Source organism: Phodopus roborovskii, unplaced genomic scaffold, assembly GCF_943737965.1.
Source record: "Phodopus roborovskii unplaced genomic scaffold, PHOROB, whole genome shotgun sequence".
In the NCBI taxonomy this organism is placed as follows: domain Eukaryota; kingdom Metazoa; phylum Chordata; class Mammalia; order Rodentia; family Cricetidae; genus Phodopus; species Phodopus roborovskii.
The window spans coordinates 12,824,225-12,839,285 of NW_026126461.1; the positions used below are offsets into that span (position 1 = coordinate 12,824,225).

General features: G+C 45.4%; 1 protein-coding gene across 2 annotated transcripts in view; it reads right to left on the reverse strand.

Moving 5' to 3' along the window:
- Efna5 (ephrin A5) overlaps window positions 1-13,211 on the reverse strand; it is a 271,208-nt gene extending 257,997 nt beyond the window's left edge. The window contains exon 1 of one of the 2 annotated variants that reach the window (XM_051190876.1): window positions 12,859-13,211. In XM_051190876.1, coding sequence (XP_051046833.1) covers window positions 12,859-12,983 — 125 coding nt within the window. In that variant the 5' untranslated portion in view covers window positions 12,984-13,211. The remainder of the gene's footprint in view (window positions 1-12,858) is intronic. The other variant, XM_051190875.1, reaches the window with a different exon arrangement.
- Window positions 13,212-15,061: the final 1,850 nt, after the last annotated feature.

The following is a 15,061-nucleotide window of genomic DNA, read 5'->3' on the forward strand; positions in this document are numbered from 1 at the left end:
AGAATTATAAACTCTAGGAAGAGTGAACGGTCCCCTCACACTTCCTGTTGAGAACCACCCCCCATTTATGCCGGCGAGCATAAACATACCCTTACAAATGAACAAACAGCCCTGTGCTGAATCACCATCCTTAATAATGTTCATTGTTCTTACCAACTGCTGCCCAGAATTTTAATTAAATTCATTATATCAAGAATTTAACAACAAGGATATTTGCTTCTACTTTATAATTAACTACAAAGAGTGTTGGCAAACACGGTTATAAAATAAGAGCAGGCTAGGCGGTGCACTCTTTTAATCCCAGAACTCAGGAGGCAGAGGCAGGCTGATCTCTACGAGTTCAAGGCCAGCCTAATCTACATAGTGAATTCTAGGCCAGCTAGAACTGAAAAGCAAGACTGTCTCAATAATAATAATAATAATTTAAAAAGCAAATGCACAGCTTAGTAGAATGCTCACAATCTTGTTTTCATAAGTACCTGATATAAAGCAGGTTTGTCTTTCCTCTCGTAACACTATCAAGTCTACAGAATGATGCTCTCAGAGAGGCAGGGTGCACTTAGGTTGGCAATACTGTGCTCACAGCAAGGGAATAAAGACAAGAACCATAAGCAAAAGGAGGAGTACCCAAAGACAAGCCTTCCCTGCTGGTGCTTGTTAATAAAATCATCAAACACTCCTCGATACAGAAGAAAGTGACGAGTTTGGAAATTCGAGACACAGAAACATGTCCATAGTTGCTATAGGAGCAGTTCCTCGCTAAGGACACTGGAATGGTAGAAATTAGAATAGGAAGGCGTTTTTCCCCCAAGTCTTTAAAACTCTGCTGGAAATACAGGCTCCAGAAAGCCCCCACAGGAAACTCAGCCACTGGAAACAGAAAACTGTCAGTAGGCATCTTCTACGTTGAATATAAATAAAATAAACATTTTGGGCTCATTTGACCTGGTGGAGTTAAATGAGGAAGTATTAAAAATCTGTTTCTGAGGTATCATTCTGGAGCTGGTACTTACAGTGCCTTGGGGAAGGTTTGCACATAAATGCCCTTAAAATTCACGGCAGGCTTCTCTTCAAACTTCTTGGACCTCGGACAGCACGTTCACTGCAGTAGAGTTCCTCTACAGAGGGGACTTACAACCAAGTCCCCAGCCTTCACCTTGTTAACAGTGCATTTCTAATGAAGCGTAAACCTCAATGTACAATTCTATTTTATATGTCTGCAATTCAGAGGAAAAGGCTAGAAATGAAGACTGCTGGGCCTGTCAGGCCTTTTAAATGACAAATAATTTCACTCCTGCAAATATGGTGCCATTTTAGAAACCACAGAGATGGTTGTATTGAAAGCCCGGGGCAAACACCACCCCAAGTCCTTAGGCAGAGGCAATCAACCTTCCCCACTGAATATGCTCGGAACTAGTTCCAGACTAGTTCACAGCCAGGGAACTCAGCATCACTGTACATGACAATCTCCCCTGGGAACTTGTCAGAAATGTAAGACACTGGGCTCCTACCCAGGTCTACTCAATTAAAATCTCCATTTCAGCAAGATTCCCCAAGATCTCCAAGTGCACCCCAGAGGTGAGATAAAGGGATCTAGAGAACACTAAATGAATGTTTCCTGGTGGCTGGCATGCTGTCTGCAACACTCTATTGCCAACGCTGAGAACAATAACTGGCCCACGGTAGACACCTGTCAAGTGAAATGACATGAAGATTTCTTATAGTACATTCTACTCCACACTGTCATTAAAGCCACAAAATTCTCAACCAAACCCTTGAATGCCTTATGGGCACAGACATTGCCTGCCTTCTCTCTGAGTCTCCGGTATGCCTCTCAGTATTTTAGACATGGTATCACTCAATAAATATTTTATCAACCATAACTTCTAAGTATCTTACACATGAATATATTATCACTAATAGAATATATTATTACTAATACCTGTAACATTTCTTGAATGTGAACTGTTTCCTTTTGAAATATGTTCCAATCAATATAAAATCCCTGAGTTCCCCCATTTCGCTCTCGTATGAGACACAAGAAATACATTCCCTTCAGATAGATAGAATTCACCTGAAGAGTGAAAAGTGTTAACCTAAAACATTTATGTAAGACACAGTCTGATTCTGCACAGGATTCTTCATATGAGCAGAATGTGAAGTTATTGCAACTCAGAAACACCCTGTTATTTAATAACTTCAAAGGCTTGTTACCAAACTTACAGAAGCTGTTGAAGTTTGAAAAAAAAGATACTTTTTTTTTTTTTTGCTTTATTTTCTTTCTTAAATACATCTAACAATGACCAGGACAGTGAAACTGCACCAAAGAACTCTATGGAGTAAACTGACCACACAGACACATATGGACACAAACATTCAGGTAAGGAAACGACAATTTTCAAGAAATAACTGTGAGAAATAATCAGATAATTAACAACACGTGTGCACTGATTGCAAGACCATGCCCAAATAACATTTAAATTAATGAGCTACTCAGAGGCATAAATTGACTGATTTCCATCTCTATTATGAAGAAAGGGCACTAAACTGGGGGATTCCCCATCAAAGAACTGTTTGTCTTGAACATAATTAGCTGAATTAGACGGTATAATTTCGTTGCCAATGGTTTATTTATATTCAGAAAACATATAGCAAAAAAATAAATAAATAAAAAAATAAACCAGAATGTATGTCTGACCCTACGTGTACACATATGGACTACAAACACAAACACACACGCACGCACACACACGCACCACGTTGTTGTCCTCCCAAGAGGGCAGTCAACAATGGTGACGGCTGAGTGTGTAATCAGTTTTCATTGTCCCCGGACAGCTATAGTCCAATACAAGACCTTTTCCTTTTTATGTTGTAAATGCTATGGGAGGGGGGACCACATTAATAACAGGCATTTAATATGGGCCCAGCAACCATAGAGGAAACAAGGCCAGGAAAAAAGTAGGGTCTGTCAACAGACAAGTTTTAATTTGAGGGAGAAGGGAGGTTCATTCTCCAGTCAACAATAATCTCCAAATACTGATGGCTGGCATAAAACGAGGGGAAAGTTTTAAAATGTACCCAGGCCTCTTGACAATAAACTATGTATAAGTGCTACACCAAAACTAAAACTAAGAATAGTATAGTGCTCACACTAAAATATTAATAAGAATGAAGGCATTGCTTATTAATAAGGGGAACACTCTTCAGGGTAGCTTAATGTTTTGATAATAGCTGTGAAGAGTACAGAGATTCAGTTTTAAATGATGGTTTTTGACTCACTTTTCACAGACTTTTAAAAAAAAAAAAAGGAACATTTGTATCTTCTATCTGGGTGCTACATTTCCTAAGGCTTACTTTAACTTCTTTTAGACAGTATTTAAAGGGAAGCATCCCCAAGTTGCTGCCATGGTGGACAGATCTGCCACTGAGGTCCTTTTCTCGTCTGATTAATTAGTCATTGGGAGACACATTTTGGCAGCTTTCATTTCCCTATTATCTTCTCTAGTTTGACACAAAACCCTGTCAGAAGCACCACTATTTGAACTGCACCCTCTTTAGTGCTGGGTCACTTAGTGCTAATACATGGAGCCCCTGCCAAAAAAACTACAGAAATAGGCATAAAAGTTTATTGAGGCAGCAACAGTAAACAAATATATGAAGAAAACACTGAATGCCACAGTAGCTAAAACATTAATGGTGTGTCTGAACCCAGAGGTTATTGGCGAGATTGCAGACCTGAACTAAAAGAAAAGGCCTTTAACAAAACCACCTCTTTTATCTATCTTTTAGAAAAAAAAAAAAAAGTATTTACCAAATAAAACAGCCAAGTGCTTTGCCCCAACAGAAAGGTACATCTGAGCCTCCCTCGTCCTTCTGCATTATTCCAGCAGACGAGGAAAAAATATTTGGAAGCAAAGATTTATAGCAACTATGCCAACTGAGAACACATCCAGAAATCACCAGAGCTCTGGGCCAGAGAGAGATTTTTCATCATAAAGGGGTGGGGGGGGGGGGTGAGGTACTTCAGCTGAAGTCCAGTGAAGCTCCAGAAAGCTGCAGAATCGGCTCCAGGGTCCCCATCTCAAAGTGTCAGTCACTTCAGAACACTACCCTGCTACGACAGTGGTGGCTCGGGACACTTATGTGCCAGGGCACAGGGCAGTGTCCATGCTGTGCGAGTCAGAGGTCAGTGCTTCCACATTCCGACATCTGTCTGAATCTCCTTGCTCTGAAACAATAGAAGGAGGCCCAGGTCCATTTGCTCCCACTTTGTTTAACCTAATTGTTAAACACAAAAGACAATTTCCCCATATTGAGAGTTACTTTAACCTTTCTTCCCATTCTCACTTGTCTCCATCAAATTAAACACTATAAAAACTTTATTCAGAAGGGTTAAGAGTCTCCTATATATTAACCTCAGGAAATGCAACAAAATGGTAGTAATCCCACCGACATCTCGAGAACATCAAGTATCATGTCTGCCCCATCATCAAAACCTGTCTGTCCAACAATTTGTGCTACAATTAATGACTTCATAAACCATAACTAAATTTTACTCAGACCACAAGACCACATTTTCTATAGGAAACCGCTTTCATCATACATGTTTTCATAGAAAGAGGCAAGGCTAATTGTTAATTACAGATTTTACCTACATAAATAAGTCACTAATAAAACTTACATGTTTTCATAGTAAGAGGCAAGAGCTAATTGTTAATTACAGTTTTTTACCTACAAAAATAAGTCACTAATAAAACTTAAAATGGAAACTCTGACAGCCTGGGAACAACATTAAAAAGGAAAGGTATTTGCTAGTTCATTTGAAATTAAAGGTCACTTCGAACACTCCGTTATTTTCATCCTCCCCACCAGCCTGTCAAAGGAGAGCAGATGATGAGCCTCAGAGGAGAGGCCGAACCCTCTGCCAACTCAGACCCTGACTTTAACCATAAGATGCCTATCTGCCCTTTAAACATGCATCTGATTTACCAGCTTCACCCCAAATCCATAAGCACGCCAGCCCCTCTTCTAATGGACTGAGGTAACCCTGAAACAGACTGGGCTCATCAGGGCCCAGTTTCAATTAGACAGATTGTGTGGGGCTACTTCAGAAACGTATCTTAAGGAGGCCTTGCTTTTACTGAAACACTCGATAATGGTGTTCCCAGACACCACCAAACAGATGCAGCAGCAAGAAGTATAGTGTAAACTTTGGGTAAAGTTTACTAGGCCACATGTTCTTCCAAATGTACCCAGAAACACAGAACATGGTAGGAAACAGGACAGACCCAGCCGATATGATCTCACAAGTTTCAGGAACAAATGTGTTTGCCTCTAAAATAATTCTCTTTTAGTACCCTCAAAAGACTGTTAAAAAAAAAAAAAAAAAAAAAAAAAAAAAGGAGAGAAAGGAAAACATGAGAAGCTCTATTTCAGGGGTGCCTGCGCTCCGACTTCACATCGATAGTACTTCTCGAAGCATACACATGCCTTAATTTGGACAGCATCCTCATCTTTACCCCTGCCTCTACTGCATGAAGATACCTGGCGACACTCATCGATTATATACGTGTCTGCTGGGAGGGGACTGATGTCAAACAAGAGGAAGGACTACAACTACGTGATGGGCTCGGCACAAAGAAATCAGCACAGACGGTGGGGATGTCAAGAGGGACTGTCCATACATTACTTTGAAATTAGCAACGAAGTGTAAGCTTCGGGAGAAAAGCATGTATGGGAACCTGGAACAGCCTAGCATTTAACATTAAAGTATAATGCATCTCGGCTGAGTACGCTAGCACTATTTACAACGTCCTTTTTTGTCAACTAAATTCCGGAGGACAACATCTCTATGACTCTGTACGTAGAGACAGCACATGGAGTCCCACCAACATGCCTACTTGGTGGTTTAGTCTGGTTTCTATATCCACACTCATTTCCAGGCAATTTTCATGAGAAAAATGGAATCGCTCCTAAAACAAGATGGCTGCTTTGAGGGGGGCTGGAGAGGAGGAAAAAAAAAAAAAAATGCTGGAAGCCAAAACCAGCTTTTCTAAATGCAGAAACATGACTTTTATCTCATTCTAACCGCTGTGTGTTCATGAACTTCCACCTGAGAACACGTTGGTTACACTGTACAGATATTTTAGCAGTATTAATAACGAAGCCACTTCTCAAAATGTCCCAATCTTTGTGTGCAAGCTGCACGGCTGTCCAGCGCCTACACGCGTGTGCTCGATGACACAAAGTACATCAAGAATGGGCAAGCTCTCACGTCTGTTTCACACTAAATCATGACCATCGGTCATGAAAATCAGGCCACTGGCTAAATCACAACAGAAATGATATTAACTCATATCTCTTAACGACCCTATATAAAAATACCCTGTAATACACAACCAGTTCAAGCGCTTTGACTTCTTATGGTTAAAGCACTGGAAATTAACTATCCAGAATCTCTCCTTGAAATGCACTTTGCTGACCTTCCCTGAAGTAAGTGCAGATTAATTTTATGATTTCCACATAAAAATTAAAAATATTTCCCTCCAGTTTGAAATAACTTTTAAATAGATTTTAAAAAAAAAAAAAATCATCTAAGCCTATTTTTATTCCTCCCTTGTGTGGAAAACAAGACCTGACAGTAACATTTTCTTCAACCTGTCAACTGTCAGTTGTATGAAGGATGTTCCTGAAAATGACAAAGGGTTATTTTTCCTTATTGAAAATGATAGAATTCGCCTGAATGAAAGCCGAGTGAGCTATCGCTCGTGTGCTGTAGATGCTCTACAGCTAGGTAACTTCAGTGGGAGTTTTCAATAATTTAAAGTAATGTTTTGTTGAAACATATGGTTCACTGTTTGAAAACTAGACCCGGAAAGCTCAAAAACCAAGAGTTTGTATCCATGTAAATTTTCTACCAGCAAATGGCACGCAGGTTTTAGAAGCTGCACAATAACCCTTTAGAGAATGCAATAAGAACTACGGACCATCAGGAAGACCAAAAATCATAGCTTTCTCTTCACCAAGAAGTATGTATAATAAAACTTCAGCATAGAAAGCTTACATTGCTAATGTCATTGTGCTGACTTGTTCGTGACTGACTACATTTTGAAAACATAAAATGCAAACAAATTCAAGAGGGTTAAAAGCAGACTTCCTAGTATTGAGTAATATCCTATTCAGAAACACTGCAGGTTCACATTAATCACAAGAAACTTTTCTACAAAACATCTCAGGATATGGGTTGAAAAGCAGACTAACATATAAATGGAAAAATATAAATCAGCCCTTCAAAGAGACAGTAATTTATTGACGTTTGGCCAAGACCACTATGGTAAAGACAAATTATTAAAAGTGAGTATTAATAACTCATTCCTCATACTCCTCTTTGAAGTTTTTATGCCTGAATATGAAGGTGTTATTTGTCACAACTGATCAAAAGACAATTTTTCCCCCTTTGTCCAGAAGACTGATCTGAGCGAGCTGTCCCGGGCAAGGGGCAAGGACTAACTTCCTTGCTGTGTTTGGGGAACACAGGCATCATTTTCAACATGGGTATTGTAGTTATGCTGATACGTTAATAGTTTAGATACTTCTTCTGAAGAGACAACAATACAGACTGGCTCAACAGAGTGGTTCATTACTGAACAGATCACATGTTTTAAAGTCCTTACAGCTAAGGAGGTTACTCAAAACAATCAGAAAAGGAATGGAGTCTTCTTCAGAAATGAAGCTAAAAAATGTACCAAACTCTACTATATACATAAATTATTTTAACATAGTCTTATGTTTTGTTCCTCTCTCTCTCCAACCTCCCTCTCTCTCTGGTAAATTATTTTGGCATCTTCTTTTCCCAAGCTAGCAAAGGCCAGGACTCCTGAAGGACTAATTGTATTCATTCACTTTCTTGGCCCAGCATGAAGCTGGTAGCTTGTTCCTTTCATAGCAATAGGAGAGAAGGGAGGTGCCATCTTTATCTGTCCCTGTCCAACAGGAAACCAGGCCAGTGAGGGGACTGCAATGGAATGCCTGTTCAGAAGGTATTTTGCAAGATTAAACAGCAGAACATTCAGGAAGTTAATTTGCCCCAAGTAGCTAACTGTTCCACCTAAACCTGCCCCTGTAGTCACAGACAGAAAGCTCCAAAGCCATTGTGCATCAGCCACAAAATAAACCTGGTTCATACCACTCAAGTCACACAGCCAAGGGAAGAAGTGAATTACTAAGCACTGTCTCTGGTCTCTTTGATCACGCACAGTTTATTGGAATTGGTTTCATACTAGAAATGCTGAGTGAGCCTGTAGAGCTGCCTCACACAGCACTGGCCTGTCAGTCACTTGAACAGGAGACTCTTTCTGCTAGTGTACTATGACTATAAAATAATGCACATAATGGCTGGGAAATAATAAAACTCGGTAGCTAATCTTGCTCTGTACAACTCCAGGAGATACCAGGCAAAAGCTAAGAAGAAGACTTCTACAAATGTCTGTATTTGAAGGAGACAGGAGAGGAGGGAGGGTAGTGTAGACTGTAGATCTATAAATGGACACACATAAGGACATGGGCTATCCATCTAATGTAGAGTGCTTACAAGACTGATATAAATATCAATGATGAAATTATCCCAGTACAGCTAACAAAACGATACATTATACGGCACTGAAACTCGGCTTTCATATGATGCCATCTATTTTTTTTTTAATGTGTTTTGAACATATGAAGACATTACATTAAAATTTTGAAACTGCAGAAATAAAGGACTTCTTTACACATTCAGTGATAGAACACTCTGGAAATCAAGATAAATCTTCCTCTCCCCTCACAACTGCTTCTGAGATTTAAACAGTGACGGTTTCACTTATGGAGAGGAGGGCACAGTGCCAACGTTCTGGCATGCATGACCAAACTGATGATGGTTCAGACGCTCTGAAAACGAACCACTGAATCTCGAAAGAAAAATGCCTATGGGAATATTCTCAGAAAAATATTAGCACTTCTCTCTACTTAGCTATGTGCATAGGTCCCTCACATTCAGAAACACTCACGGCTGCTTGCTCACAATTCTAACAACTTTCAGTACTCCAGATGCAAACACAACTAAATGGTATAAGTGGGCCACTACTTGTATGTGAGATGCGTGTGGTTCCTAAAGAAATGAAGGAGTGACAAACAAACAAACAAACAAACAAACAACACTCGGTTGTGCTTAGTCAGATCTTCAGGATTAACAGAAGTGAATAGACTCTTAAACTTATAATATTCAAACCTTAGCAGAAAGACAGGCTGAGCAGAGCATGTTTGTTACCCTCTTTTTTTTTTTTCTTAATTTCCTTATCTACAATACAAATCAGAAGATAATATTTAATGACTCCAGCATCACTTTGGCGAATAGAGAAACACACAGCATTTAATATTAAGTCATGTCTATTCGTATAAGAGTAGCTACCCAGGAGGAATGCAAATAGAGTTTTATTATTGTAAGGTATCTTTAAAAGTTCCTTAAAAACCCTTCCATGAGTTAGGTTTTCATTGTGCAGGTGACTCCCTTAGACTCCAGCTAGGATGCAGTATAAAAGTAAGAGGGTTGTCCATACTTTTAGGTAAAACTCCAGCAAGGCATCAAAAATGAGAAACCTGAAGGATGCAGTTAGGCAAATCTGATAGAATGTTTCTATTCAGAGTGATACTTCACACTTGCTAATTGTGCCGATCATCTGACACATAAAATCAATTGGGTTCACTACCTACTAAATACTGGCAACTGAAAAGTTAGCAACATGTAAAAGCTGAATATCCATTTCCCAGAAGAAACCAGCAAAGACATGGGCTCTAATTGTAGACCTATGCTGACAGGACATGAGTTTATATATAAAGCCAGTAAAGATAACCCATCTGCTAGACCAAATTCTATCTGCCACAGAAGTTACTTCAAGTAACTTCTTGTTACAGAGTACAGAGTGAAGTGCCCAATGCTTATAATCAAGATACATTTAATTTTATCTCAACCTAAGTAAACACAATTTCAAGCAGAATCTACATGCATATGTTAAAATACATTTACTTTGTTTACAGAAACTATCCATTCTTATCCTTTTAAAGTGTTCACTAAACTTCTAAGTTAAAAAAAAAAAGTATTTAACTTGCAAGCAATATTGTCTACTTATGTTTCCAAAGGCTGAAGTCTGTTTATTACTTTATTGATTTAGCAAACTCTTGACACATCTATAGAAGACCAAAAGTCAGGGTTATCTTACTTTACAAAATATAATGTATATGAAAAGAAAATACACAACATTGAATTCCTGACACTAAATAAACTCATGCAAACTCTGAGATGTTTACTATTCCCGTGACAAAGTGTTGGTTTTTAACTTGAAATTACTTATTTCTCATTTGCCCCTTTGGGTTACATCAATCTGACTTTTCCTAATTCGTAAAAAATACATTTCAGTCAATAAATCTGAATTAAAACTGCCTACCACTGTCTACTTTTTAAAGTAAGCTTTAATGTAACGACGTATCATGATAAATGCCTCCATAACTTCTAAGAATATTAAATAGTGCTTCTGAGAAAGGTCCCTGACTCAAATATATATATATATTTAATATATATTTTATATATATTTATATATATTTATTCATCAATTAGCACTCTGGTTTAACATCTACCCTTGCTGTCTACAGAGTCTAAGTTTGAGCAGGTTCAAAGCTACCATGGCATCCTGAGAGAAAGAGTTTTCTTTGGGCAGGGCAAGTCTATTAAAAAACATGACCTATGACAAAAATCAATTTGCTAATCTCAAACTAAACAACGGTATCAAAAGCATAAAACTGAGATAAAATGTCCTGCAACTTATTGAGCCTAGCTTGACAGGTGAAGGGGGGGCCGGATAGATCCGGCCATCTGAGGCTCCCTTCTGCTAAAAGTAGAACGCTCACCTTTCCAATGAATGAATGCCAGAACACAAAGATCCCTCCGAATTCCAGAGTGACAGACAAGAGCAAAATGTCTCAGATTCCAATAACTGACTCTACTGGGTAAAGCACTTAAATTTAAAAATAATAAGTTGATGTTCCATGCATGCTGCCCAATGAAGTCCAAAGAAGACTACGCCAAGCAATGTAATTAGACTTGGTTTTAACACCATCTCAGCTGGAAAGCTTGCTCTATCTGTCTTGTCAGCTTTAATAAAAGGCATATATTCTCTGGCAGAGTGCCGCCTCTTTCTCTTTTCCTAATAGTGGTTAGTGGCATGTCAAACAGTTTCCCATTCTAATTCCCACCGCCATAACACCCCTTTTATTAAAAAGGCAAACTTTCAGGGGCATCTCCGCTTGTGCTAGGCAGGCACTTAGGACTTTAGGCTGCCTGGGTGTGACTAGGCTGAAGTAACAGGGCGGGGCGACTTCTCCTTAGGCTGGGCAACCCTTAGAGCATTGCTGGAGGAACCAGCTTTCTTCCTTCTGACCCCAGTCAAGCCCCGGGAATCCTGGCGAATTTACGCAGGGCAGGCTGGAGGCGCTAGAAGGGGCTGGTGGGAACTGAACTGGAGACCTCCGCCGGCCCCCTAGCCCAGAGGAGCAGATGCGCCACAACCTCAGGCTCTGTCCTCGGCCTCCCGCCTCTTTTCTCGCAACTTCCACTTAGGCTCAGAGAAAAACCTATGGCCCTAGCTAGGTACAAACGACATTGCTTCCCTCCCAGGACAGCACCAGCGCCAGGCCACAGCTGGAAGCAGAGCGGGGTGGGCCCAGCGGGCCCGACTGCGGGTTCAGATCCGGGAAAGAAAGTAAGGTCTGGGAATGCTCCGGACCCGGTGGGGTCTGCCTGCTGCTGGGGACCACCCTCCTCCGGCCTCCAGGATCCAGAAAGGCAGGGTGGCTGCGGCTGGCTGGGGCCCCGCACGTGCGCTAGGACGGCGGCCGGAACCCGCCTGCAGCCTCCCGCGTAGCCCGCGGGCTTGGGGTCGGGCACGCAGTTGCAGGTAACCGCGCGTCCCTCCAGCTGCCGCGCCAGGCCCCGGGGCCAAGGCTCCCACCTTCCGGCTCGCCAACTCCAGCAGCTCGCTCTGCACTCGTGACGTAACCCGGCATTCGATCAAACTTTCTGGCACCTTGAGCCCACTGGGGCAAAGGAGGGTGCCCGAGCTAGGAGAATCCTTTCCCGGCCAAGCGCGCCCGGCCTAGGCCGACTTCGGGGGGAGGACGGGGGTGTCACCGAACAGTTTTCTCACAGTTAAAAAGAACATTAAAACCTAAAGCTTCCGCTTCCCATCCGCACCCCCCCACACACACACACACTCACTTCTGCTTCCCCTAACCCGTGCGGTCTGTGCGCACACAGGGGGAAAAGAAGGAATTCTGTTTAAATTCAAAACAATAAATTAAAAAAAAAAAAAAAGCACTGACGTTTAGCAGGTTCTCGGCCCCAGTCCTGCGCCCCCAGGCTCCAGGAGCGAACTCCCGGCCCTACGCACCTAGAGCCTTCACCAGACCCCAAGCCCTGAGCCGGGATCCGGAGGTGCGAGCCAGTCTCCCCGGCTGGCGAGCCAAGTCCCCGGTCCCCGGCTCCCGCCCATTTGCGTGCCTTCCCCGCACCCCTCGGAGGCAGCGGCTCCGCTCAGCCCTGGGGATTCCGAGCAGCAGCCAGCCGGTGCCGCCGCCGTAGCTTAACAAAGAGCGGCGCGGAGCGAGCGCTTCCCGCCGGCGCCCGGCAGCCAGCAGCGACAGGCGTCGCAGGCTCCGAGGGCGCGCGCTGCCTGCGGCTGGTGCGCGCCGCTCCCGGCCGCCGCTGCTCCCTGCTCCCGGCCCAGGCCCGCGGAGCCCGGGCTCTCGGCGCCCCCGCCCTGGCCAGCTTACCTGGGGTTGCTGCTGTTCCAGTAGACAGCGTAGCGGTCGGCGACGACTTTGGAGCCCGGGTCCTGGCTCAGCACACACATCCAGAGCACCAGAAACAGCAGCGTCAACATCTCCACGTGCAACATCACGCCTGGCCAGCGGCGGAGCCCCCGACGCGCCACTCCGGGGAGAGAGCGGGGATCCAGGGGGAGGGAGGGAGGCAGAGGGGTAGAGAGAAGAGACCGGACGCCAAATAAAAATATGAATAAATAAGACGAAGGGGCGAGAGGAGCGCGGCGAGCGCGGGAGGAGGAGAGCGAGAAGAAAAGAAGGCAGTGGATTGGGGCGGGGGTGGGGGGGACAAACTCGCACCCCCCCTGAAGGGCTCCGGAGGGGAGAAGAATCACAAGACGGAGAGACGCGTGCGTGCGTGTGTGTGTGCGTGTGTGTGTGTGCGGTGGCGGCGGCGAGGGCGGGGGAAGGGGTGCAGAGCTGTGTCTCGGGCGGCGGCTGCAGGCCGGTCACCCCGGGAGAGGGAGGTGCGTGCGGGGCCGGGCGGCGGCAGCGCGGGTCGGGGCAGGCGGCGGCGCACGCTGCACAGTCACCGGGAGTTGAGCGCCGCGGCCGCGGGGAGACATACACCGGCCCGCCGGGCCCTGCTCAGCGTCGGCGCCGCGGTCTACGCAGGCTTCCTCGGCTGCCCCGGGCCCTCGCTGTGCGCCCCGCTTTGCTTCAAGTTACTTTGGCGGCCGGAGAGAAACTGCGGGAGGAGGAGGGCGCTGTGTAGACCCGGGGCGCGCGGGGGGCGGGATGCGGCGGGGGGGGGTGTCTTCACGCTTGTGGCCCCAGGAGGCTGGAAGCTGTCCCGAACCTCCCTCTCTGTCTTGGTCCGGCGACCCCCGCAAGCCTCGCAGGAGTCCTAGGTACTGCGGTACCCGGAGGTGCGCAGAGAAGGGTGGGGATCCGGATCCGCGAGCCTAGCTCGGTCGGCGTCCTGGACGAACCTAAATAGCCGCAGCTTCTCAGGCGAGGAGAGGAGGAGCAGCGCGTTTGCCTCGAAAAACCTCAAAGAAAAGTTTGGCTCTTCACGTCTTCCAGAAGGTCCCCAGAGGAGTCCGACCGCAGAGGCAGAGAGAGAGATGGCACCCCCGGGCGCTGGCTGAGTCGGGGATCTCTCGGGCTTGCTTCTCTTGGCCGGCTGTGGGTGCAGCAGAGAACGAGGAGCAGAGGTTGTGAACCAGCCAGCCAGGCGGGGCTGGGATGCCCAGACCTGCAGGGCGACGCCAACCCAACTGCTGTGCTGGAAAGCGGGAGGGGAAACAATCACTTTCCAGCCGAGCCCTGCAAGTCCGGGATGGGCTGATGTCAGTCTCCGATCGCCTTCCGGGAGCGAGGCTGAGCCCCTCACACCGCGCGCCAAGAGCCCCGGGGTGAGCTCTCAGAAGTGTCCCTGTGACTCCGACCGGTCCGGCCCCAAACCCAGCAACTTGTAGAGATTCATCAATCAGTTTGAAACCGGGGGAGGGGGGGGGAGTGGAAAGAGAGAGGGAGCGAGCTGGCGGCACCTCCCCGGCGGTGGCTACATCAGAAAACCGTCCCCGATGCGAGGCTGCCTCCTCTTTCCCTCCTTAGGCAGCGCAGCAACGAGAGGTGAAAGCCACCAAGCGAATCCTAAAACCTCTGCCCAGGCGGGAAAATAAACTTGAGTGCAGCAGCGCGAGCAGCCTGGAGAGGTTGGAAGACCGGCGAGAAGTAGAAAGGGGTAAAAGTCAGTTTTGCAAAAGAGGAGGGAAGGGAGAAAAAAAAAAGGAGAGAAAAAATGCTTGATGGGAAAAAAAAAATCTCCTCGGGCACGCCCCCTCGTTAATGACCTGCGTGCAAAGCCGACTGCCGCGGCGGCCCAGGCGGGAGCAGCCTCGGCACCACGCGAGGCCGCGCGCGTGAACGTGGACGTGGGCGGGCGGGGAGGGGGGCTCCGCCCGGGCGTGTTGCACGGGGCGCGGGGTGGGCAGGCGGGCGAGCGCGGGTGTGAGCACCGGACCAAGCAGGGGGGTGGCGCCGCCAGCGCCGCTGCCTGCGCGGCCCAGGTCATGTGGGCTGCTTTTTTTTTTTTTTCCTCCTCTTGACCCCCCCCTCCTTTCCAAGCAGTTTACTTGTGAAGGGAGGGGGGATGATAGGAGTAACCAGTCAGGGAGAGGCCTGCTGTTTGCTTACAGATCGGCGT